Source organism: Pongo pygmaeus, chromosome 12, assembly GCF_028885625.2.
Source record: "Pongo pygmaeus isolate AG05252 chromosome 12, NHGRI_mPonPyg2-v2.0_pri, whole genome shotgun sequence".
Taxonomy (NCBI): domain Eukaryota; kingdom Metazoa; phylum Chordata; class Mammalia; order Primates; family Hominidae; genus Pongo; species Pongo pygmaeus.
In genome coordinates this window covers 72,481,957-72,505,840 of record NC_072385.2, presented here as the reverse complement: position 1 = coordinate 72,505,840, position 23,884 = coordinate 72,481,957, and the positions used below count along the sequence as shown (strand labels likewise).

General features: G+C 40.3%; 1 protein-coding gene across 11 annotated transcripts in view; it reads left to right on the top strand.

The window, feature by feature from the left end:
* The window catches only part of SANBR (SANT and BTB domain regulator of CSR), a 58,620-nt gene that overhangs the window by 14,240 nt on the left and 20,496 nt on the right, over positions 1-23,884 (top strand). For all 11 annotated transcript variants that reach the window (XR_008500563.2, XR_010123101.1, XM_063648694.1 and 8 more), the window contains 6 exons: positions 1,481-1,539; positions 3,192-3,352; positions 8,238-8,324; positions 8,437-8,547; positions 12,558-12,681; positions 17,747-17,899. Coding sequence is in view for 9 of the 11 variants with exons in the window: in XM_063648694.1 (XP_063504764.1) it covers positions 1,481-1,539; positions 3,192-3,352; positions 8,238-8,324; positions 8,437-8,547; positions 12,558-12,681; positions 17,747-17,899 (695 nt within the window). In the remaining 2 variants the exon portion in view is untranslated. The remainder of the gene's footprint in view (positions 1-1,480; positions 1,540-3,191; positions 3,353-8,237; positions 8,325-8,436; positions 8,548-12,557; positions 12,682-17,746; positions 17,900-23,884) is intronic.

The window sequence follows — 23,884 nt, the reverse complement described above, 5'->3', positions numbered from 1 at the left end:
GGACGGATCACCTGAGGTCAGGAGGCAAGACTAGCCTGGCCAACATGTTGAAACCCCGTCTCTACTAAAAGTACAAAAATAAGCCAGGCATGGTGGCAGGTGCCTGTAGTCCCAGCTACTCGGGAGGCTGAGGCAGGAGAATCGCTTGAAACCGGAAGGCGGAGGTTGCAGTGAGCCAAGATCGCGCCACTACACTCCAGTCTGGAGGAAGGAGTGAAACTTTGTCTCAAAAAAAAAAAAAAAAAAAAGAAGTGCAGCAAAGCTAGTCATTCTGTTATCTTTGACCTTAAATCAGTGTTTATAAATGTAAACATTTCCCCCCAAAAAAAGTCTTTTTTCTAACCAGGAAAACTACCAAAATGCTTAATTAAATTTCTAATAACCTGCCACTGGTTCCTAACTGGAATGGGGTACATTACCATTTCCTGAAGAGCTTTTTCACCAGCTTTTTCCTCCTGTCACCATTTGTGTTTAAGAGCCTTGACCAGGCGTGGTGGCTCACGCCTGTAATCCCAGCACTTTGGGAGGCCAAGGCAGGCGGATCACGAGGTCAAGATATGGAGACCATCCTGGCCAACATGGTGAAACCCTGTCTCTACTAAAAATACAAAAATTAGCTGCGTGTGGTGGTGAACACCTGTAGTCCCAGCTACTCGGGAGGCTAGTGCAGGAGACTGTCATGAACCCAGGAGGCAGAGGTTGCAGTGAGCAGAGATTGCGCCACTGCACTCCAGCCTGGCAACAGAGTGAGACTCCATCTCAAAAAAAAAAAAAAAAGAGCCTTGAATCTAGAGTTGTTATTTAGAGACAGATTGGGATTACTTATTTTAACCATTGTCTGCTTAGTCATTTATTTAGAATTGTGTTAATACTGAAATGATGCAAAACACAGTTTTCTTTCCTTAAACATACCTCATGGGAGATGACAGGTTTGCTGAACTACAGCGTCAGGCGGCATCCCCCTTCCTCTCTGTATGCCTGAGAGCTCACTCATTATGCCTTTAGGAAGTAAGTTTAGGACTCTGCAGTAGTAAATTTTTTATCTTTCAGAATCTTTTAAAATTAAATATTTGTTCATAACAAGCATTGAACTCTTTTTAAAGTAGCTTTTCTAATAACAAATGCTCTTGTTAATCATTTAAAAAATTTTTCTATTACTTGTATATGCAATGAATTATAGTCTCAATTATCTTTTTCCCTGATTTAGTCAAGGAGAAGATTGCATATGTGATATCTTTAGCTGGAGTCTTTTTACTTTATATGAATCTAACGCCAGGGTAAATTTATTGTGCATTTTCTCCATACCCTAAGTTTTAACATTGAATTTTCCTTATTTTGTGTATCTAACCCATAAGCTATAATAAGGTTGTATTAAATTATTCTTATTCCAGTAATGTCCTCTTTTAAGGTGAGAAGGAGCCTGTTCAGAGGAGATTGGGGTACCCATCAAAAGGGTAATCTAATTTCTTTTTTTTTTTAGAGCCAGGAAATGTCATTTCAATTCTTATTTCTTCGGAGTTTTTAAAAATGGATTCACTAGTAAGTATTGACTTAAAAAAAATCAAAGTGCTTCTGTTCACTTATGCTTTCTTTTCCTTCAAGTATCTAGAAAATTCTGAGACTTTACTAAAATTATTGTTAATTGAAAAAACAATTTAAAAAATTGTTAATTCAAGAATATAATTTCTTTTTTTTGAGACAGAGTCTTGCTCTGTCGCCCAGGCTGGAGTGCAGTGGCATGATCTTAGCTCACTGCAACCTTTGCTTCCCCAGCTCAAGTGATCCTCCCACCTCAGCCTCCCGAGTAGCTGGGACTACAGGCACATGCCACTACGCCCAACTAATTTTTCTATTTTTTATAGAGACGGGGTTTTGCTTTGTTGCCTAGGCTGGTCTCCAACTCCTAATCTCAAGCAATCCACCTGCCTTGGCCTCCCAAAGTGCTGGAATTACAGGTGTGAGCTGCCCCACCCAGCCAGAATACTCCTTTTCTATGTTAGCAAATGTGAAGTTGTTTCTTTGATTCTTTGGGGTTTGTACTAGTCCCCTGTATTCTTTTATTTTTAAAATTAAATGGAGATGGGGTGGGGTGGTCTTGCTATGTTACCCAGGCTGGTCTCAAACTCCTGGGCTCAAGTGATCCTCCTGCCTCAGCCACCCAAAGTGCTGGGATTATAGGTGTGAGCCACTATGCTTGGCCAATTCCCTGTATTCTTTCTGCTCCTTAGCTCTTCCCCATTAAGCCCAGCTGATATCAGTTGCTTCAGGGAAGGGTTACAGAAAAAAAGCAGAGACTAAATGAGTTTTTGAGTTTTGAAATTTTTGAAACCTTTGAATTTTGAAATCTAAGCCCTAAAGGATAATTTTTATGCCATAAGCATAAATATTTGGAAGAATACATGATTATCCTCTCTTTACTTTTAAAGTAAATAAATATACCTCAGGTTGTAGAGAGAGGATGGAAGGAAGAGAGCAAACCCAACACAACTGAGAAGATTCTGAATTGACTGAAATTTTGTTTCTGCCACCCAGGGAAAAGGAGGCTTAAAGTTCTAACTAAGTTTAATTATAAGAAGTTACAGACCAGGCGCGGTGGCTCATGCCTGTAATCCTAGCACTTGGGAGGCCAAGGCAGGTAGATCACAAGGTCAGGAGTTCAAGACCAGCCTAGCCAACATGGTGAAACTCTGTATCTACTAAAAATACAAAAATTAGCCAGGCGTGGTGGCGAGCACCTGTAAGTCCAGCTACTAGTGATGCTGAGGCAGGAGAATCGCTTGAACCCAGGAGGCGGAGGTTGCAGTGAGCTGAGATCATGCCACAGCACTCCAGCCTGGGTGACAGAGCAAGACTCCATCTCAGGAAAAAAAAAAAAACGTTTACATGTTCTGTATACTTGAGTTTATAGACTAAGATTTATACCTGCCACAGTTTTAAAAGATGCATTATTATTATTTGAAATATTCTAAAGAAGGTTGAAAATAATTTTTTAGGTATGTATATATGTTGTTACAAATTTGACCTGCCAGATTGCCTTTGGAACAGTATAGATTAAGTCAAACAGGCAAAACCCAGTTAGTGCCTAGCAATATATGGATTAGACTTTTAATGAATTTTATCTTTGAAAGGTATTGCTATGACATTGTCCTTCATGCTACTATTTTCAACATTTATTTTCTATGATTTTTTAGGTTGAACAGTGTGTTCAGTATTGCCACAAAAATATGAATGCCATAGTAGCTACCCCATGCAACATGAACTGTATTAATGCAAATCTTCTCACACGTATAGCTGATCTGTTCACACACAATGAAGTTGATGATTTAAAGGACAAAAAAGATAAATTTAAAAGGTAATTTCAAAAGTTTAATTTTAAACCTAATACTCCTGTTAAAAGAAATATATTTCTATTTCATGTGAGTGAAATATTCTTTTTTTTTTCTTTTTTCTTTGAGAAAGGTTCTCACTCTGTTGTTCAGGCTCGAGTGCAGTGGTGCAATCTTGGCTCACTGCAGCCTCAACCTCCTGAGCTCAAGTGATCCTCCCACCTTAGCCTCCGAAGTAGCTGGGACTACAGGAATGTACCACCATGCCCAGCTAAATTAAAAAAAAAAAAAAACTTTTTGGCCAGGCACGGTGGCTCACACTTGTAATCCCAGTACTTTGGGAGGCCGAGGCGGGCGGATCACAAGGTCAGGAGATCGAGGCCATCCTGGCTAACATGATGAAACCCCGTCTCTACTAAAAATACAAAAAATTAGCCGGGTGTGGTGGCGGGTGCCTGTAGTCCCAGCTACTCGGGTGGCTGAGGCAGGAGAATGGCATGAACCTGGGAGGCAGAGCTTGCAGTGAGCCGAGATCACGCCACTGCACTCCAGCCTGGGTGACAGAGCGAGACTCCATCTCAAAAAAAAAAAAAAAAAAAAAAAAACTTTTTGTAGAGACAGGGTCTCACTTTGTTGCCCAGTTTTTGAAATTAATTTTTGCTCTCTCTTTTCATTTATAGTTAGCTTATTATTATTATTTTGAGACGGTCTCTGTCTGTCGCCCAGGCTGGAGTGCAGTAGCAAGATACCAGCCACAACCTTCACCTTCAGGCTCAAGCGATCCTTCCACCTCAGCCTTCCAAGTAGCTGGAACCACAGGCACACGCCACCATGCGCAGCTAATTTTTGCATTTTTTGTAGAGATGGGGGTTTGCTGCGTTGCCCAGCCTGGTCTTGAACTCCTGGGCTCAAGTAATCCACTCGCCTCGGCCTCCCAAAGTGCTGGGATTACAGGTGTGAGCCACCATGCCTGGCCAAAATACTCTATTTTTAGAATATATTTAGAAATATATTTCTATTTTATTTTAAATGAAGTAAGTAAGTAAAGTGAAGTAAAATTTATCCAGAGCCAATGGCTCAAGATAAAAATTAGTTACTTTGTATAATGGCCATATGAACATATAGTAATAGTGAATTATGTTAAAAATTATGAAGGTACTACTCAAGAGGTGAATTATGTTAAAAATTATGAAGGTACTACTCAAGAGGCTGAGGTGGGATGATTGCTTGAGGCCAGGTGTTGAAAGCTGTAGGGCACTACTATTATCCCTATGAATAGCCACTGCACTCCAGCCTGGGCAACATAGTGAGACCCATTTCTAAACAAATGAAAATTATTAAAACAGACCTTAGATAAAGGGAAAAGTGGTATGAAATGAGGTCAGCAGTGGTTATATCATTCAGGGGTTGTTTAGGTCATAGCAAGGAGGATATACTTTAGGTGTGAATGGAAGCAGGGGAGTGACGTGATCTGATTTGTTTTTAAGAGACCATTTTTGGTTGCTATGTGGAGAATAGACATTAGGGATTTAAGAAGCAAGGAGACCTGTTAAGAGGCTGGTGCAGTAGTTTGTTGAGAAATGAAAGGGTTTGCACTAGGGTAGAAACAGCAGAGCTGGAAAGAAGTAGATGGACTCAGTTGTTAGATTTGACAGATTTATGAATGTAATGATGTGGGAAGAGAGAGAGGATTCCAGGATAATTATTAGGTTTTCAGTTTGAGTAACTAAGTGGATGGTAGTGCTATTAATGGAGAAAGGAAAGATTGGGAGGGGAAGGAATGGGGTAAGGGAAATCAAGAGATAGATTTAGTTCTTTTTGAGATTATTTAACATGCTTCTTGGACATTCAAGTGGGATAGCAAGTAGATACCTGGATATGTTAGTCTGGAGTTTAGGTCAAAGGTCAGGACTTAAAATAGAAATTTAAGAGTAGATGAGATTTGAAACCATGGAACTGGATGAGACCATACTTTTTTTGTATGTCCTGTTCAATAAATCTTTGCCTCCCTAAAAGTGGTGAAGACGTTGTCCTATGTTTTTCTGTTATTCATCTTGAATTAATTTTTTTGTGTGGTATGAGGTAGGGGTTAAGGTTCATTTTTTTTCCCCCCAAATAGATATCTAGTTGACACAATACCATGTGTTGAAAAGACCATCCTTTCCCCCACTGAATTGCGGTGGTACGTTTACTATATGTGAGGTCTGTTTCCGAATTGTCCTTTTTGTTCTGTTGATTTCTTTGTCTATCCTTGTATCAGTAGCACACTGTCACACTGTCTTTTTTTTTTTTTGAGACAGAGTTTCACTCTTGTCACCTAGGCTGGAGTGCAATCATGAGATCTTGGCTCTCTGCAACCTCCGCCTCCCAGGTTCAAGCAATTCTCCTGCCTCAGCCTCCCAAGTACCTGGGATTATAGGCACCCACCACCACACCCAGCCAATTTTTGTATTTTTAGTAGAGACGGAGTTTCACCATGCTGGCCAGGCTGGTCTTGAACTCCTGACCTCAGGTGATCCGCCCGCCTCGGCCTTCCAACGTGCTGAGATTACAGACGTGAGCCACCACACCCAGCCAACACACTGTCTTAATTTTGATAGCTTTATAATAATTTTTGGTATCTGGTAATTTAAATTCTCAAGTTTTGCCTATCTTCAAGATTGTAGCGTTGTCTATTAAGTTCTTGGCATTTCTATATAAATTTGATAATCAGCTTACCCATTTTCTCTTTCTCACAAACACATAAACCTGCTAGAATTTGGGATTCATGTAATCTGTAGATCAATTTAGGAAGATTTAACCTTTTAATAATACTGTGTCTTTCAATCCATGAATATGGTATAACCTTCCATTAATTTGAATCCTCCTTAATTTATTTCACCAATGTCTTGTAGTTTTCAATGTAGAGATATTTTTCCTTTTTATTTATTTTATTTTATTTTTTGAGACAGGGTCTTGCTCAGTCACCCAAGCTGGAGTGTAGTGGTACAGCCGTGGTTTACTGCGGCCTCAAACTCCTGGGCTCAAGCATCTTCCCACCTTGATCTCCCAAAGTTTTGGAATTAACAGGTGTGAGCCACCATACCCAACCTCTATTTTAAATTAAATTTATTCCTAAAATAAACAAATTTATTTAATAAATTAAATTGTTGGTGCTATTGTAAATGCTACTGTATTTCATTTTTTAATTGTTAGCAAGATAGTATTGATAAAGGCTACCCAATATTTAGAGATGCAACAGAGGAGAAGTAGCCAGTTAAGAGCCTGAGAAGGAGGAGCCAGTGAAGTAGAAAGAAAGGCAGAAGGAAAAAAAGTTTCCAAAGAAAGATAATGCTTAAGTGACCAAATGTGTGGAATGCTGCTATCACATAGAGTAAGATGGGGACAGAAATGTGACCAAGTGGATTTAGAAAACTTTTTTCCAGATGTTTTACTTTGAATGATGGCTGAAAAAATTAGCAGTAGCTATTAGGGATAGGTAGGCTCAAGAGAGGATTTTTTGTTTTTTTAGGAAGAGAGATACTAGATTATGTTTATATGCTGATCAGAATGATCCATTAGGAATAAATTAATAATGCAGGGGATTATTCAAGAATTTAATCCTGAAGGGGAACAAGACAGAGAGGAATTATCCAAGAGCTAAATAATTGAAAACAGGAGTGGAATTCTAAATCCAGATTTGGCTTTTAATAGCAGAAGACATTACACAGGGAAAGATGGAGACAGGTAGGATATACATTTAGAATTAAAGACATACTTAGAAGACTCAAGTTCAGTTATGCATAATAATTAACGTTTATTGAATGCTTAACGTTATATCTAGTACTCTTTAAAATCATCACTTAACCCTCATAAAACTTTATGAGATTGGACATACTAACCACACTTTCTCTAGTTGAGAAAACAAGGTTCAAAGAGGTTAAGTAAGCGGCTAAAGATCATATACCTAGTTATTGGTAGGCCTCGGTTGTTAAATTCTCAAAATCTTTAATGTTGCATATTCCAGTAACAAAGGACTAAAAGAGGCCAGGCAAGGTGGCTCAAGCCTGTAATCTCAGCACTTCGGGAGGCCAAAGCAGGAGGATTACTTGAAGGCCAGGGGTCTGAGGCCAGCCTGGGCAACATAGCCAGCCCCAATCTCTACAGATTTTTTTTTTTTTTTAATTAGCTGAATGTGGTGGCACACAGTAGTCCTAGCTACTTGGGAGGCTGATGTCGGAGATCACCTGAGCCCAGGAGTTTGAGGCCCAAGAGTCTGAGGTGCCACTGCACTCCAGCCTGGGTGATGGAGCAAGACCCTGTCTCTAAAAAAATAAAATAAGGCCAGGTGCAGTGGCTCATGCCTGTAATCCCAGTACTTTGGGAGGCTGAGGTGGGCGGATCATGAGGTCAAGAGATCAAGACCATCCTGGCCAACATGGTGAAACCCTATCTCTACTAAAAATAGAAAAAAATTGCTGGGCATGGTGGTGCACGCCTGTAGTCCCAGCTACTCGGGATGCTCAGGCAAGATAATCGCTTGAACCCAGAAGGCAGAGGTTGCAGTGAGCAGAGATTGCGCCATTGAACTCCAGCCTGGGCGACAGAGTGAGACTGTCTCAAAAAAAGAAGTAAAAATAAAAAATAAAATTTAAAAATGACTGAAAGATAGCTATTTATCAATCTTATTTTTTATGGGAAAATAGATGATTGGTCAAGCAGTTCTCATCAGAACTGCTTAATTTTATTTACTTAGATAATAATAAACTGTTAAGTTTATTCACTTAGAACACTAAAAATGTATTACAAATTCCCAAGAGAGCCACTAAGGATTTATTAATCTTATTTTACAGATGCACAGATTGGTTTGTTTATTTTCACCAGTATAAAGTAATGTAGAAAATTAATATTTTGGTCATTTGTTGTTAATAGCAAACTTTTTTGTAAGAAGATTGAAAGACTGTTTGATCCTGAGTACTTGAATCCAGATTCTCGGAGTAATGCAGCAACATTGTATAGGTATGCTAACATGTTTTTTTCTTTGGTGTGCTTTATAATGCAGCTATATTCTTTAATTTACTACATTTACATTCTTCTTCCTGGATGTTTTTCGTATCTTCTTTGTTTATAGATGCTGTTTGTGTAAGAAACTTTTAACAAAAGAAACAGAAAGAAGAATTCCTTGCATTCCTGGAAAAATCAATGTGGATCGACATGGAAATATTGTCTATATTCACATAAGGTGTCGTGAAGATAAAATACATACATATATTTTTGTATATATATATATGTAGTTGTTGTTGTTGTTGTTGTTTTGGAGACGGAGGCTTACTCTGTCACCCAGGCTGGCGTGCAATGGTGTGGTCTTGGCTAACTGCAACCTCCGCCTCCCAGGTTCAAGCGATTCTCCTGCCTCAGCCTCCCGAGTAGCTGGGACTACAGACATGTGCCACCACACCCAGCTAGTTTTTGTATTTTTAGTAGAGATGGAGTTTCACTATGTTGGCCAGGCTGGTCTCGAACTCCTGACCTCATGATTTGCCCACCTCGGCCTCCCAAAGTACTGGGATTACAGGTGTGAGCCACCACGCCAAGCCCAGATTTTTTTTAAATGTGAATTTCTGGCATATTTATAAAAATATAACTACTTTTATAAGGAATGGGATAACATCTTTTCTGCACGTTATCCAACTTTCATTTAGAAAAATACTTTCTAAACAAGGTAGTTGTTAGTACATTTTATTTACTGGGTAAATGTCATAATGTTTTAAACATTAAAATGATAAAAATTATTGTATATTAATCTTGAAAGGTATTCTGGTTAGTGCCTTTAAAATGCTCTCTTTTCACTAACAGATTTTAGTTATCTGTACAAATGTTATATTGAATTTTACAAGAGAACCAAATTTACTTTCAGGTAAATTTTGGTGAGGAAAATTGTCTTTAGCGTTGGATTTTCTGTCATCTGTTTGTTCTTCATACTTTGTCAGTATTTCATTAATATGTAGGCCGGGCGCGGTGGCTCACACCTGTAATCCCAGCACTTTGGGAGGCCAAGTCAGGTGGATCACCTGAGGTCAGGAGTTTGAGACCAGCCTGACCAACATGGTGAGACCCCGTCTCTACTACAAAAAACTAGTCAAGCGTGGTGGCGGGTGCCTGTAGTCTCAGCTACTTGGGAGGCTGAAGCAGGGGACTCACTTGAACCCAGGAGGCGGAGGTTGCAGTGAGCCGAGATAGTGCCACTGCACTCCAGCCTGGTGACAGAGCAAGATTCCGTCTGAAAACAATAAATAAATAAAATAAAAATTAGCCGGGCATGGTGGTGCACACCTGTAACCCAGCTACTTGGGAGGCCAAGGCAGGAGAATCACTTGAACCCAGGAGGCAGAGGTTGCAGTGAGCCGAGATCACACCATTGCACTCCAGCCTGGACAACAAGAGTGAAACTCCATCTCAAAAAAATAAAATAAATAAATACATAATACATATTTCTCTTCATGTTCAAAACAAGTTCTCATTCTGAGTTGAGGGTGGGTGTTGTAACTTGGTATAATGTCTCAGGAGGCAGAAACCTCAAAATGTGTATTCTTTGACATCCTTCATCCAGTATCATTCAGGCTGAAATGCAGTGGTGTGATCATAGCTCACTGCAGCCTTGAACTCCTGGGCTCAAGAGATCTTGCCTGTGTTCTCAGCATTTTGGGAGGCTGAGGTGAGAGGATTACTTGAGACCAGGAGTTTGAGACCAGCCTGGACAACACAGCCAGACCCCATCTCTACAAAAAAATTAAAAATTAGCTGAGCATGGCAATCCTAGCTAGGAGTCTGAGGCAGGAGGATCATTTGATCCCAGGAGTTTGAGGTTGCAGTGAGCTAGGAGCATGCCACTGAACTGAAGTCTGGACAACAGAGCAAAACAAAGTTATAAAAAAGTGTATGGATACATAAAAGTTATTAGTGGTTAAAAAAATAGGATGTTCACTAAAACATTAATTGTGGTATTACCTTTCAGTGATAGTATTACAGATGATTTTAATTTTCTTTTTGTTGTCCTTTTTTCTATATTACAAATTTATAGCACACACTGTTACGAAAGAAACCCTATGAATGTTAAATTTCGTATATTATATATATATATATATATACCTATTAGAGGTATGTGAAAAAAGTAATTGATACTAACTTCAACATCCATTTTTGTTGTTTTATTCAAAGTATTTTCCTACATGTCAGCAGTTGATGTATACCCTTTTTTTTTTTTTATTTTAGAGACAGTCTTTGTTGCTCAGGCTGGAATGCAGTGGTGCAATCATAGCTCACAGTCTCTCTCTATTGCTGAGGCTGGAATGCAGTGATGGAATGCAGTGGTGCGATCATAGCTCACTGCAGCCTTGAACTCCTGGACTTTCAAGCGGTCCTCCCACATCAGCCTCCTGAGCTAGGACCATGGGTGTGCACCACCATGCCTGGCAACCTGGCAATTGTGTGTGTGTGTGTGGACACAGGGTTTCGGTGTGTGTGTGTGTGTGTGTGTGTGTGTATGTGTAGGCACAGGGTTTCACTGTGTTGCCAAGGCTGGTCTTCAACTCCTGGCCTCAGGCCTCAAGCGATCTTCCCACTTCAGCCTCTCAAAGCGCTAGGATTACAGGTGTGAGCCACCATTCCTGGCAGATGTATACATTTAAAAAATTGTTTTAAAATTACTTTTTTTTTTTTTTTTGAGTTGGAGTCTCGCTCTGTCACCCAGGCTGGAGTGCAATGGCACAATCTTGGATCACTGCAACCTCCACCTCCCGGGTTCAAGCAATTCTTCTGCCTCAGACTCAGCCTCCCAAATAAGCCTCTCTGGCCTAAAATTACTTTTAAGACAAATGTGCCTGTGTAATTTGTAATAACATCATGACATTTTATTTTTGAGCTAAGCACAAAACCAGCAAAATTAGAAAAGACTGAAATAAAGACTTAAAAGAATCAGGCCTATAATCCCAGCAGTTTGGGAGGCTGAGTCAGGAGGATTGCTTGAGGGCAGGAGTTTAAGACCAGCCTGGGCAACATAGTGAGGCCCCCTTCTCTACAAAAATTGTTTTATATTAGCCAGGTGTAGGTTTGGCACGGTGGCTCATGCTTGTAATCCTAGCACTTTGGGAGACTGAGGCGGGTGGATCACCTGAGGTCAAGAGTTTGGGAAAAGCCTGGCCAATGTGGTAAAACCCTATCTCTACTAAAAATACAAAAATTAGCCAGGCATGGTGGCATGCACCTGTAATTCCAGCTACTTGGGAGGCTGAGGCAGGAGAATCGCTTGAACCCAGCAGGGCAGAGGTTGCAGTGAGCCAGGATCGCGCCACTTCACTCCAGCCTGGGCGAAAGAGTGAAACTCCGTCTAAAAAAAAAAAAAAAAAAAATTAGCCAGGTGTGATGACACATACCTGTAATCCCAGGTACTCAGGAGGCTGAGGTGAGAGGATTACTTGAACCAAGGAGTTTGAAGTTGCAATAAGCTATGATGATTGCACCACTGCATTCCAGGCTGGGTAACAGAGTATGACCCTGTCTCAAAAACAAAACAAAAACAAAAACAAAAAACACACTTGAGCTGCATATGACCATAGCAAATATGGTTTTGAGCCTTTGCTATTTTTTAACTTTATATTATTTAATCTAAAAATCTATATTACCAAGACCTGATTATATATTCTGTATCGCTCAATTACTAAAAGGTACTTGAAAATAGTGTAAAATACTAATACATTAATGAAATGTTATTAGTGACATAAAGTACTAATATATTAATGATTGTAATGTTTAGAATCACCAGTAACTAATAACAACTTGTTGTATAACATATGCAGTCAGAATAAAGCTTCCATTTAACATTTGCCTAATTCCCAACTGTTGGCCTGTTCAAACTATATTTAATTTGTAATCCTTTATCTAGCTTTGCAAAATAATTTGGTATTCAAATCATTCATACCTTTTCCCGTTGTCCACCAAATATACAAACCCTGTCTCTACCAAAAATACAAAATTAGCCGGGTGTGGTGGCACACGCCTATAATCCCAGCTACTTGGGAAGCCAAGGCAAGAGAATTGCTTGCATCCTGGAGGTGGTGGTTACAGTGAGCCAAGATCATGCCATTGCACTCCAGCCTGGGCAACAAGAGCGAAACTCCATCTCAAAAAAGATAATAATTAAATAAGACAAATTGTTTATATCACTTGCTTGTAAAATTGAGGCTCTTTCCCCAGAGATAAGACATGGGATGTTCATGAGTATTTGAATAGTCTTTTCGAAGAATTAAAATCTTGGAGAGATGTATACTGGCGATTGTGGGGAACAATCAATTGGCTGACTTGTTCAAGATGTTATCAGGTAAGGTTTTTTTTTTTAAATATCCTGCTCTGCAAATATTGAGAGCAAGACTATTTTGATATCTCCTGTTTAATCAATATGTTTAAACATGTTTGGACAATATCTAACATCTTTTTAAAGAAACTAGTGGCAGCTGGGCATGGTGGCACATTTAGAGGCCAAGGCAGGCGGATCGTTTTAGCCCAGGAGTTCAATACCAGCCTGCGTGACATAGTGAGACTCTATCTCTTAAAGAAATAAAACTAGGCCCAGTATGGTGGCTCATGCCTCTAATCCCAGCACTTTGGGAGGCCGAGGTGGGCGGATCATGAGGTCAGGAGATCAGGACCATCCTATCTAACATGGTGAAACCCCATCTCTAGTAAAAATACGAAAAATTACCCGGGTGTGGTAGCACGCGCCTGTAATCCCAACTATTCGGGAGGCTGAGGCAGGAGAATCACTTCAACCCGGGAGGCAGAGGTTGCAGTGAGCTGAGATCACGCCACTGCACTCCAGCCTGGGTGACAGAGCAAGACTCCATCTCAAAAATAAAATAAAATAAAATAAAGTAAAACAAAACTAGTGGCAAAAGCAATGGTGCTGTTAAACATTTTTTGCATCTGGCTTCGTTTCTCTTGACATTGTTTCTTCTCTTTTTTTATTTCCATTCCTGAAACAATCAAAGACTTGTTGAATTTTTAGAAAAGTAACAGGTTTTGGCCGGGCACGGTGGCTCAAGCCTGTAATCCCAGCACTTTGGGAGGTTGAGGCAGGTGGATCACCTAAGGTCAGGAATTCGAGACCAGCCTGACCAACATGGAGAAACCTCATCTCTGCTAAAAACACAAAATTAGCCAGGCGTGGTGGCGCATGCCTGTAATCCCAGCTACTCAGGGGGCTGAAGTGGGAGAATCACTTGAACCCGGGAGGCAGAGGTTGCGGTGGGCTGAGATTGTGCCATTGCACTCCAGTCTGGTCAAGGAGGGAAACTCCGTCTCAAAAGAGAAAAAAAAAAAAAGGCACTGGTTTTAAGTGATCAAATCCAGTTTTTCAATGAAAACAATTATTAAAAAATCCTTATTGCCTTCACTTGTTTCCAGCCAAACTATTTTCTCTGTTGTTCTATACATTTCTATAGAAATTCAGAAGCACCTTTGCAGATAGGATGCTATTGATATGTGCCTTTGTTGTTATAACAATTTTGTTCCCAAAAAGTTTTTGTTTTTTAATTAATGTTTATAATAAAAGCATAAGAAAACTTGCTATTTGTAGGAACCTATAATAAACCCTTTTGTGGAATAAATAGGTTTTTCTAAGTCACAGTCATTCCTAATTAATCTTATGTATAAACGCAGAGTTTTCGACATATAATTTCTTTTGAATCCCTAAAGTTTTCCTCTCCCCAGTAATTTTCCTCTGTCACTTGCGTAATGATTTTCAATAGAGGGAAGGAAGAACAGCTTGTCAAAATCTTCAGATTGGGATTTTAAACTGTTTAAGTTCCCACTCAATGGGTTCTGTGTTCCCACAATTTTAAAAAGGTTTGTTGAAGTATTACATACAGTAAAATGCATCCTTTTTGTGAGCTTCGATAGTGCGTACAATTGTATAACTACTTCCGCAATCAAAGCATGTAACACTTCCATCACCCTAAAAGAAATTTCTTTGTGCCCCTCTTTAGTCAATTAATTCCCCCACCCTAGCCTCTGGTAACCACTGGTCTGTTTTCTCTATATATAGTTTTGCCTTTTCCAGAACATCATATAAATAGGATCAGATAGCATTTAGCTTTTTGAATCTAGCTTCCTTCACTTCGAAAAATGGATGTAAAATCTATCCACATTGTTTCATAAATTAGTTTGTTCTTTTTTATGGCCAAGTAGTAGTCTCTTGTATGACTATATTACAGTATGTTCAGACATTCACCAGTTGGAGGATGTTTGTAGTGTTCTAGTGTGGGGCCATTATGAAGAAAGCTGCTATAAACAATACAGGTTTTCCTATGAACATAGGTTTTTATTTCTCTTGGATGTATTTATTTCTGTTCTTTTTTTTTTTTTTTTTTTGAGATGGAGTTTTGCTCTTGTTGTCCAACCTGGAGTGCGCTGGCGCCATCTTGGCTCACTGCAACCTCAAACTCCCAGGTTCAAGCGATTCTCCTGTCTCAGCCTCCTGAGTAGCTGGGATTACTGGCGTGCACCACAACACCCGCCTAATTTTTTGTATTTTTAGTAGAAATGGGGTTTCACCAGGTTAGCCAGGCTGGTCTCCAACTCCTGACCTGAGGTGATCCACCTGCCTTGGCCTCCCAAAGTGCTGGGATTATAGGCCTGAGCCACTGCGCCCGGCCTCTCTTCTTTCTTATTACCTAGGAGTAGGATTGCTGGTTTGTGTGGTAATTTAACACTTGCCATGCCTAATAGTTTTCCAAAGTCCCAGAACCATTTTGCATTTCTACCAGCTACATATGAGAGTTCTAGTTGCCCCCCATCTCAGTAGCAATTGATATAGTCAGGTTTGGGTTTTTTGTTAATCTAATAGGTATGTAAAGGTCCTCCTCACAATCGGAGTGTCACTTATAATCAAGGATATCAAGCTTCTAAAATCTGACTTGCTCAACATGTCAGAATGCAGAAACTTTGAGAGATTATTTTCCTCTCCTTTACAGCAAATTGAATATTGATTGATGATATTGAATATTTATTATAGAGCTCATAAACTCATAAAATGGTTTGTATGCAGAATATTGTATATAAGAGAATGTGCACCTTATAGTTTTATAGGTTCTCAAATTTTTAAAATTGAAAACCATTATGTGAACATCACAATTGAAACTAACAACCAAAAATTCTGAATTATAAACTATTCTTTAATGCATTTATGTTAAAGATCATTGCTTATCAAATAGCAACTTCAGTACATCATAATATAAATAGAAAAAAAAGATCAGTGCTTAGATTGTTAATGTTGTGTTTTTATTTGAATTATTTTACTAACTTGTTTTTGTTTTTAACCTGTTCTTGCTCAGAGTCCCTCTCCTCCCCTGACAGGACCCTATTCAGGGTTTCCCCTTCTTAAAGTCTCCCCCAGTGAGGAACTCTCTCAACAAGGGCCCACTCCTGGTGCAGTACTATAGCTTTTCATCCCACCTTAGAGTCCCCCACAAAAAGAAACAAGTGATCAGAGTACCAGTCAGGGTACCTCCTAAAAGCCGAGTGATCTCCTCTCCATCCAGTCCAAGGTATCACTTTTTCACCTTTTATGGTCCTTTCCCCAACAGCTATTAATGGTATTACCCATTCAGGTCTTTCTTCACCCCAGGCCTTGTGAGACCACCCTTAATCATCCAGTGGTACTGCCCCCTCTTAGGATACACTACCACCGCTCACACAGGATCTCCACCCAGAAACAATGACATCTGAGGTCTTTCTCCAGTCCCCCGGCATGGTATTTCTTACAAACTTTCTACCTCCCTCTGGCTAATGGAATTGCCCTCCCAATGGCTCCCGCAACCATGACACAAATACCCAACACCCACTTCCTTCCTTTCTAGATAGAATGGTTTTACCTTCTCAAGATCTCCTGCCTTCAAAGCCCAACATTATCATCACCCACCAATGGTGCCCCCTGCACAGGCCCAAAAGTGTTGTCCCCTCTAGATCTGAGTAAGATATCACCTACTCAAGGATGCTCTCCCTAGCCCACAAGGCTAACAGAATCCAACCTTCAGAGCCCCATAGTATCTCTGAATCCAATAATTTTACCGCTCAGAGCCTCAGTTTCCCTTCTCCAAACCAACTCCTGGGACTCAGGGTCCATCCCAACCAGCCTTTTCTCAGAACTGGTGGCACAACCTCTGTCTAGCCACCAGCCCCCAGCTGCCCAGCCCAGTGGTCTTCCCCATCGCAAGCAGCACCTGTGTCCACTGAAACTCTTAGACAGTGCTTGCACCATGTTCTTTTTTTCTTTTTCTTTTTTCCTGAGATGAGATCTTGCTACATTGCCCAGGCTGGCCTCGAATTCCTAGCTTTAAGCAGTCCTTCTGCCTCAGCCTCCCTAGTAGCTGGAGTGACAGGTGTGTACCATCGCACGTGGTCCTATTTTACTAACTTATAAACAATTGAAACCTGATGTTTAATTTGACGATTAAACCTTGATAAGCTTTTGTCAAAGTTTTCAAAGCCAATGATTCAAAGTTATGTCATAATTTTTATTAATATTGATGCTAAATATTTACCTTAAAAATGCATCAAGGGGCCAGGCATGGTGGCTTATGCCTGTAATCCCAGCACTTTGGGAGGCCGAGGCAGGCGGATCACCTGAGGTCAGAAGTTCAAGACCAGTCTGACCAACATGGCGAAACCCTGTCTCTACTAAAAATAGAAAAACTAGCCAGGTGTGGTTGTGCGCGCCTGTAATCCCAGCTACTCGGGAGGCTGAGGCAGGAGAATCGCTTGAATCTGGGAGGCAGAGGTAGCAGTGAGGCCAGATGGCACCTCTTCACTCCAGCCTGGGCAACAGAGCGAGATTCCATCTCAAAAAAAAAAATATCAAGGAATAACCAAATGAAGCAAAATTTTATTTTTCTTTGGAAAACATTTGAGGTGATTGGCCAGTTGTAAAATTGAATGTATATCAAGATCAGTTTAATTCATCTGAATTTTGCTTAAGGTGATATCATTTTTTGCTGTCTAATAGCTTTATTCAAGTAGAATTACACGCCACAAAATTTACTCATTTTATTTTTTTATTTTTATTAAGTTAGGTTGTGTTCAGAATTTACTCTTTTTAAGTCTGCAATTCACTTTTTTTTTTTGTAAATTTAGAGTTGTACAGTCATCACCATCATCCAATTTTAGCACATTTCCACCACCTCAAAAAGATCCCTCATGCTCATTTGCTGCTATGCCACATTATAACCTTCCACCCCGGGCAACCACTAATCTACTTTGTGTCTGTATAGATTGGCTTTTTCTGCATATTTCATATAAAAATGGAACATATAATATTTGGTCCTAAGTATTTTTGAAATGTATAATTTTGTTGTGGAAATAGTAGTTGATTTTATGTATTTCTTTATCAGGTCTTTCTCTGTATTGAATTTTCACATTGTCAATACCACTCAGAAACAGTGGTTTATCCTACTGCAGCAAGTTCACTGAATACTGTTGGCACTGGAATTTATCCCTGCTGTAACCAAAAGGTTCTTCGGTTTGATCCTACTCAGCTTACAAAGGTGAATTTTGAATATTGCCCTTTGTAGCTACAGTTTTTAAAGTATAACAGTAATACATTAATGTATAAAAGACTTCAAACAATACATAAATGTAGTAAGAAGCAGTTCCTCTTTATAACACTCCCCCATTTTCCTTCTCTTCTTAGAGATAATCACTGTTAATGGTTTCCTTTTAGACCTTCTTTTGTACCTTTGAGGCACAAATTATGTATTTTTTTTGTTTTTTGGAGGTTTTTGTTTTTTGTTTTTTTGGGTTTTTTTGAGATGGGGTCTCGCTCTGTCACCCAGGCTGGAGTGCAGTGGCGCCATCTCGGCTCACTCCAGCCTCTGCCTCCCAGGCTCAAACAATCCTCCCACCTCAGCCTTCTGAGTAGCTGGGACTACAGGCACACGCCATCATACCCGGTAATTTTTTGTGTTTTTGTTAGAGACAGGGTTTCGCCATGTTGCCCAGGCTGGTCTCGAACTCATGAGCTGAAGTAATCTGCCTGCTTTGGCCTCCCAGAGTGCCAGGATTACAGGTGTGAACCGCCACACCCAGCCTTATATATGGTTTTTTATATTGGAAACAAGATCATACTAATAATATTCTGTAATTTGCCTTTTTTACTCAACAACATAACTAGGGTATCTTTCTGTGCCATTTTATTTAACTGCTGTATAATATTCCAAGTTATGTATATATCACAATTTAACCATTCTATTAATGAACATGTAGGTGGTTTCTAGACTGATGGTATTACTGTGTTGCAGTGAATATCCTTGCACATATATGTTGGTGCAATGTGTGAGTATTGCTATAGGTTAGATTCTCTGATCATAAACACTTTTGAAAATGTTATGTACTTAAATGTCATGTGTGAATGAAAGGAACCTAAAGCTCTTTATCATCATCCATACAAAAAATATTTATAAACACCAAAGATGTGCCATACACTGTGCAAGGCAGAGGATAGCCTGTAAAATTGGATCATTTATGCCTTTATGGGACTTACAGCTGAGGCAGTAATAACAAAAGGGAAAAAAGCACCCAAAGAAATGTTTGAAGACATATACAGGGCCATAAATGTCTGTAATAGGCAGGTATGATTCAGCCATAGATGTCAAGGAAATCCTCAAAGGAGTTGGCATTAGGTTGAGATCTGAAGGATTCGTAGGAGTATGTGAGGTGAAGAGGAAGGGAAAGAGCATTCTAGTCAGAACAGCAAGATCAGAAGAAACATAGTGAGTAAAAGAGACTGAAAGCCTGAGGCTGTTGTAGAAAACATGCATAGTTGAAGACAAGGCTGGAGAGGTAGGTAGGTGTCAGTCCATGCAGGAGCAGGACCTCATAAGCCATGTTCAAGTTTTTCTTTTATCTCCATTTTGAAAATATCAGTTGCAATGTGGAAAATGCACACTTGAGGGGTTGTCAGTGGAATCACCTACAAAAGGAAGTTATCATAGAGAGAGATGATGTTAGCTTGGACCAGAGCAGTGAAGATGAAGAGAAGTGGATGAATTTAATATTTAAGAGATAAAACTGAAATTACCTGACAGATTGTATTACAGCGGGAGAGGGGGAAGGATGATTCAGTTTCTTGTTGGTGCTACTGGATAGCTGGTGGTGCCATTCACTGAAGAGGAAGCAGCAGACGGAAATCAGGTTTCGAGGGAGACTTCGTGAGTTCCGTTTTGGACATTTTGAGTTTAAGATGCTTTCTGAGATAACCAGGCAGAGGCCGTTAGATATATGAGTTTGGGAGCTCAGAGAAGTGGCTAGGCTGGACATAATAACTCATAAGTTTTCTTGCAATAGATGATAGTTAAAGCCAGCAGGTATAGGTGAGTATATGAAGAGCAGAGGGAAACTACAGCTATGGCTGGATGAAGCAGCATGAGCCTGCAAAGGAGAATGGTCAGGGGCAGCCAGAATAATGGGAGGAAAATTGAGAATGTTGCCATGAAAGTTGAGGGAGTAATATTAAAGAAAGAGTGGACTGTGGTGCCTAATACTGCTAAGAGGTCAAATAAAATAATGAAAGAACTGTGTCCTTTGGCCTTAGTGACAGGGAATTCATAGGTGTGAAGAGCTGTTTTGGTGGAGTGCTAGATCCAGAAGCCGGGTTTGTATGGATTGAGAAGTGAGTGAGAGATTAACAAATGGGAACAGTATAAATGACATCTCTTTTGGGAAATTTGAGAAAGGGAGGAGATAGATTAGTAATTTAGGTTATGAATATTTGTTTAGTGTTTTGGGGGTTTTTTGTTTGTTTGTTTGTTTGTTTGAGAAGGAGTCTCGCTGTTGCCCAGACTGGAATGCAATGGCACGATCTCAGCTCACTGCAACCTCTGCCTCCCGGGCTCAAGCGATTCTCCTGCCTCAGCCTCCCAAGTAGCTGGGATTACAGGCACGTGCCACCACACCTGGCTAATTTTTGTATTTTTAGTAGAGATGGAGTCTCACCATATTGGCCAGGCTGGTCTTGAACTCCTGACCTCAAATGACCTGCCCATCTGGGCCTCCCAAAGTGCTGGAATACAGGCGTGAGCCACCGTGCCTGGCCTTGTTTCTGTTTTGATACCAGAGAACGGTTTAAAAGTCAGTGGGAAGGATCCAGTTGAGAAGGAGAGGTTGATGGTGTAAGGTGAGAAGGCAGGGTAGGGTGGGATCTTAAGCACATTTAGTGATATTAATTTCGACAAGAGGGAGGACAGCTCCTCTATTATAACAGGAGAGAAGAGTAGAATGGTTGTAGATATTAGTAAAATTCTATTTTTGTCATTTAGATGATAACTTAATTCCAATCCAATGCTTTTTCTGTTCTCTAAAAAGTAGATTAAGCCATCCGCTAGGAATAAGGGGGAAGACAGAAGGTTCCAAGGTTTGAGGGAAGTATGGAAGGTTTGAAATAGTATTTTGAAAAACAGGAGAGTGAATTTTCCAGAGAAAATGTATAGTGCCGGGAAGTTTGAGAGCTCACTGGAGATTAGCAGTCATAAATTCACAATATAATTCAACATGCCTGTTTATATCACTCTCTCCAGTAACCCTTGTCTGCCTGAGTACAGGCAGGGAGAAGATGGGTAGTTGAGTTCATCTAGAGTTAGGATTTTGCCAGATGGGGATGATGAAATTTAGGGGCAAGGAATTTGGGATGTTGGCGTGAATGTTACTGAATGATGGGTCATGGAATTTTAACTGCATTAGTTTTCTTATATTTGCAATCAGTCACCAACTTTGATTACTTAGAAGTTTTATTGGTGAGGTAATAGATTACTTACATAACATTCATACTTAAAGTTTTAGTTATACATTTTACATACAAAGATACTTAAATTGGGCATGAGACGTTAAGCAAAATTAGATTAGCTTTGCTAGACCCAAGATATTTCGTTAATTCATCATTGCTATTATGTTTGTTTCAGTAACATGATTTTTTAGTCTTTACAGTTCTTTCTAACCACATTAATTTCTAACCACATTAATTTCTACATTAATTTGTAACCACAAATTTACATTTGTGGTTAGTTTGTTTCCATTTTAGCTATCACATTTCCACATTGTTTCGAGCAAAATATATTTCTTTGTAGGCATCTTTAAAAGAATATATTGGCTGGGCGCTGTGGCTCACGCCTGTAATTCCAGCACTTTGGGAGGCCGAGGCAGGTGGATCACAAGGTCAGGAGATCGAGACCATCCTGGCTAACACGGTGAAATGCCTTCTCTACTAAAAATACAAAAAATTAGCCGAGCTTGGTGGTGGGCGCCTATAGTTCCAGCTACTCGGGAGGCTGAGGCAGGAGAATGGTGTGAACCTGGGAGGTGGAGCTTACAGTGAGCCGAGATCACTGCACTCCAGCCTGGGCAACAGAGCGAGACTCTGTCTGAAGAAAAAAAAATTATATATATTAATAGGCCAGGCACAGTAGCTCACGCCTGTAATCCCAGCACTTTGGGAGACTGAGATGGGCGGATCACCTGAGGTCAGGAGTTCAAGACCAGCCTGGCCAACGTGGCGAAAACACTGTCTCTACTAAAAATGCAAAAGTTAGCTGGGCATGGTGGTGGGCGCCTGTAATCCCAGCTACTCAGGAGGCCGAGGCAGGAGAATCGCTTGAATCCAGGAGGCGGAGGTTGCAGTGAGCCAAGATTGGACCATTGCACTCCAGCCTGGGTGACAGAGCAAGACTCCATCTCAAAAACACCAAAATATATATATAATGAATCTTTTGTCGATATATATGTTGCTCATATCCCGACTGGGCATGGTGGCTCACGCCTGTAATCCCAGCACTTTGGGAGGCCGAGGCGGTCAGATCATGAGGTCAAGAGATCGAGACCACCCTGACCAACATGGTGAAACCCCGGCTCTACTGAAAATCCAAAAATTAGCTGGGTGTGGTGGTGCGCGCCTGTAGTCCCAGCTACTTGGGAGGCTGAGGCAGGAGAATTGCTTGAACCTGGGAGGCGGAGATTGCAGTGACCAGCGATTGTACCACTGCACTCCAGCCTAGCAACAGAGCAAGACTGTCTCAAAAAAAAAAAAAAAAAAAATTGGAGAAAGACAACCGGCACTTCAGACAAAAAAACAGTTGTCCTGTAAACATGAAAAGGACAGCCTCATTTGTAACTGGAGAAATCCCAGCACAAATTAAAGCCAGAATGAATACCAATACACATTTACCAGAATGAATAAATTTTTTTTTTTTTTTTTTGAGGTGGAGTCTTGCTCTTGCTCTGTTGCCCAGAGTGGAATGTAGTGGCACCATGTTGGCTCACTGCAACCTCCGCCTCCTGGCCTCAAGCAATTCTCATGCCTCAGCCTCCTGAGTAGCTGGATTACAGGTGCGTGCCACCATGCCTGGCTAAATTTTTGTATTTTTATCAGAGATGGGGTTTCACCATGTTGGCCAGGCTGGTCTCGAACTCTTAGCCTCGAGTGATCTGCTTGCCTCGGCCTCCCAAAGTGCTGTGATTACAGGCATGAGCCACCACGCCCAGCCAGAATGACTAAAATTTAAATGTCTGATCAAGTGTTAGCAAGGATGTGGAGTAACAGGAATCCTCATATACTTCTGATGGTAATATAATTTGGTACACATGAGCACTTGTGTACCGAGAAACAGATAAAAGAATGTTCATAGCAATATTATTTTTAGTAGCCCCAAACTAGAAACAAGCCATCAGTGGTAGAAGAGTAAATAAATGGTGTATATTCATGCAGTGAAACACTATACATTAAAGCAAATGTTATTATTACATGAAATAACATCGTTGAATCATAAAAACATAATTTTTCTTTTTTTTTTTTTTTTTTTTTTTGAGACAGGGTTTCACTCTATCGCCCAAGCTGGAATGCAGTGGCATGATCACGGCTAAAGGCAATCTCGACCTCCCTGAGCTGAAGTGATCCTCCCACCTCAGCTTCCTGAGGTAGCTGGGACTGGAGGCATGCACCACCACACCCAGCTAATTTTTTTGTACTCTTTTAGAGACAGGGTTTTGCCATGTTGCCCAGGCTGATCTCAAACTCCTGGGCTTAAGCAATCCACACACCTCGGCCTCCCAAAGTGCTGGGATTATAGGCTTGAGCCACCTCACCCAGTAGAAACATAATGTCAAACAAAACAAGTGAGACAAAACTAACTATAGTATTTAGGAATTGCATCCTTAAGTGGCAGAGGGATAAAGAAAAGCAAGGAAGTAATTACCACAAGCCAGGGTAGAGGTTACCTGTTGGGAGCAGGGAAACCGTTATGATCAGAATTGGGCCTGTGGGGACTCCTGGAGTGCTGGCAATGTTCTAATTCTTAATGTGGATTGTGATTATATGGGTATTCTTGGGTATTTGTTAAGCCATACAGTTATGATTGAATCTCTCTTCTGTATGAGGAATGTTTTTCTTGAGAAAAAGTTGTAAAATATGTATATGACAATATGACTCAGCAAAGAAAAGAAAAACAGTGATCTTTAAAGGAGTGTTCTATAACAAACTAACCTCT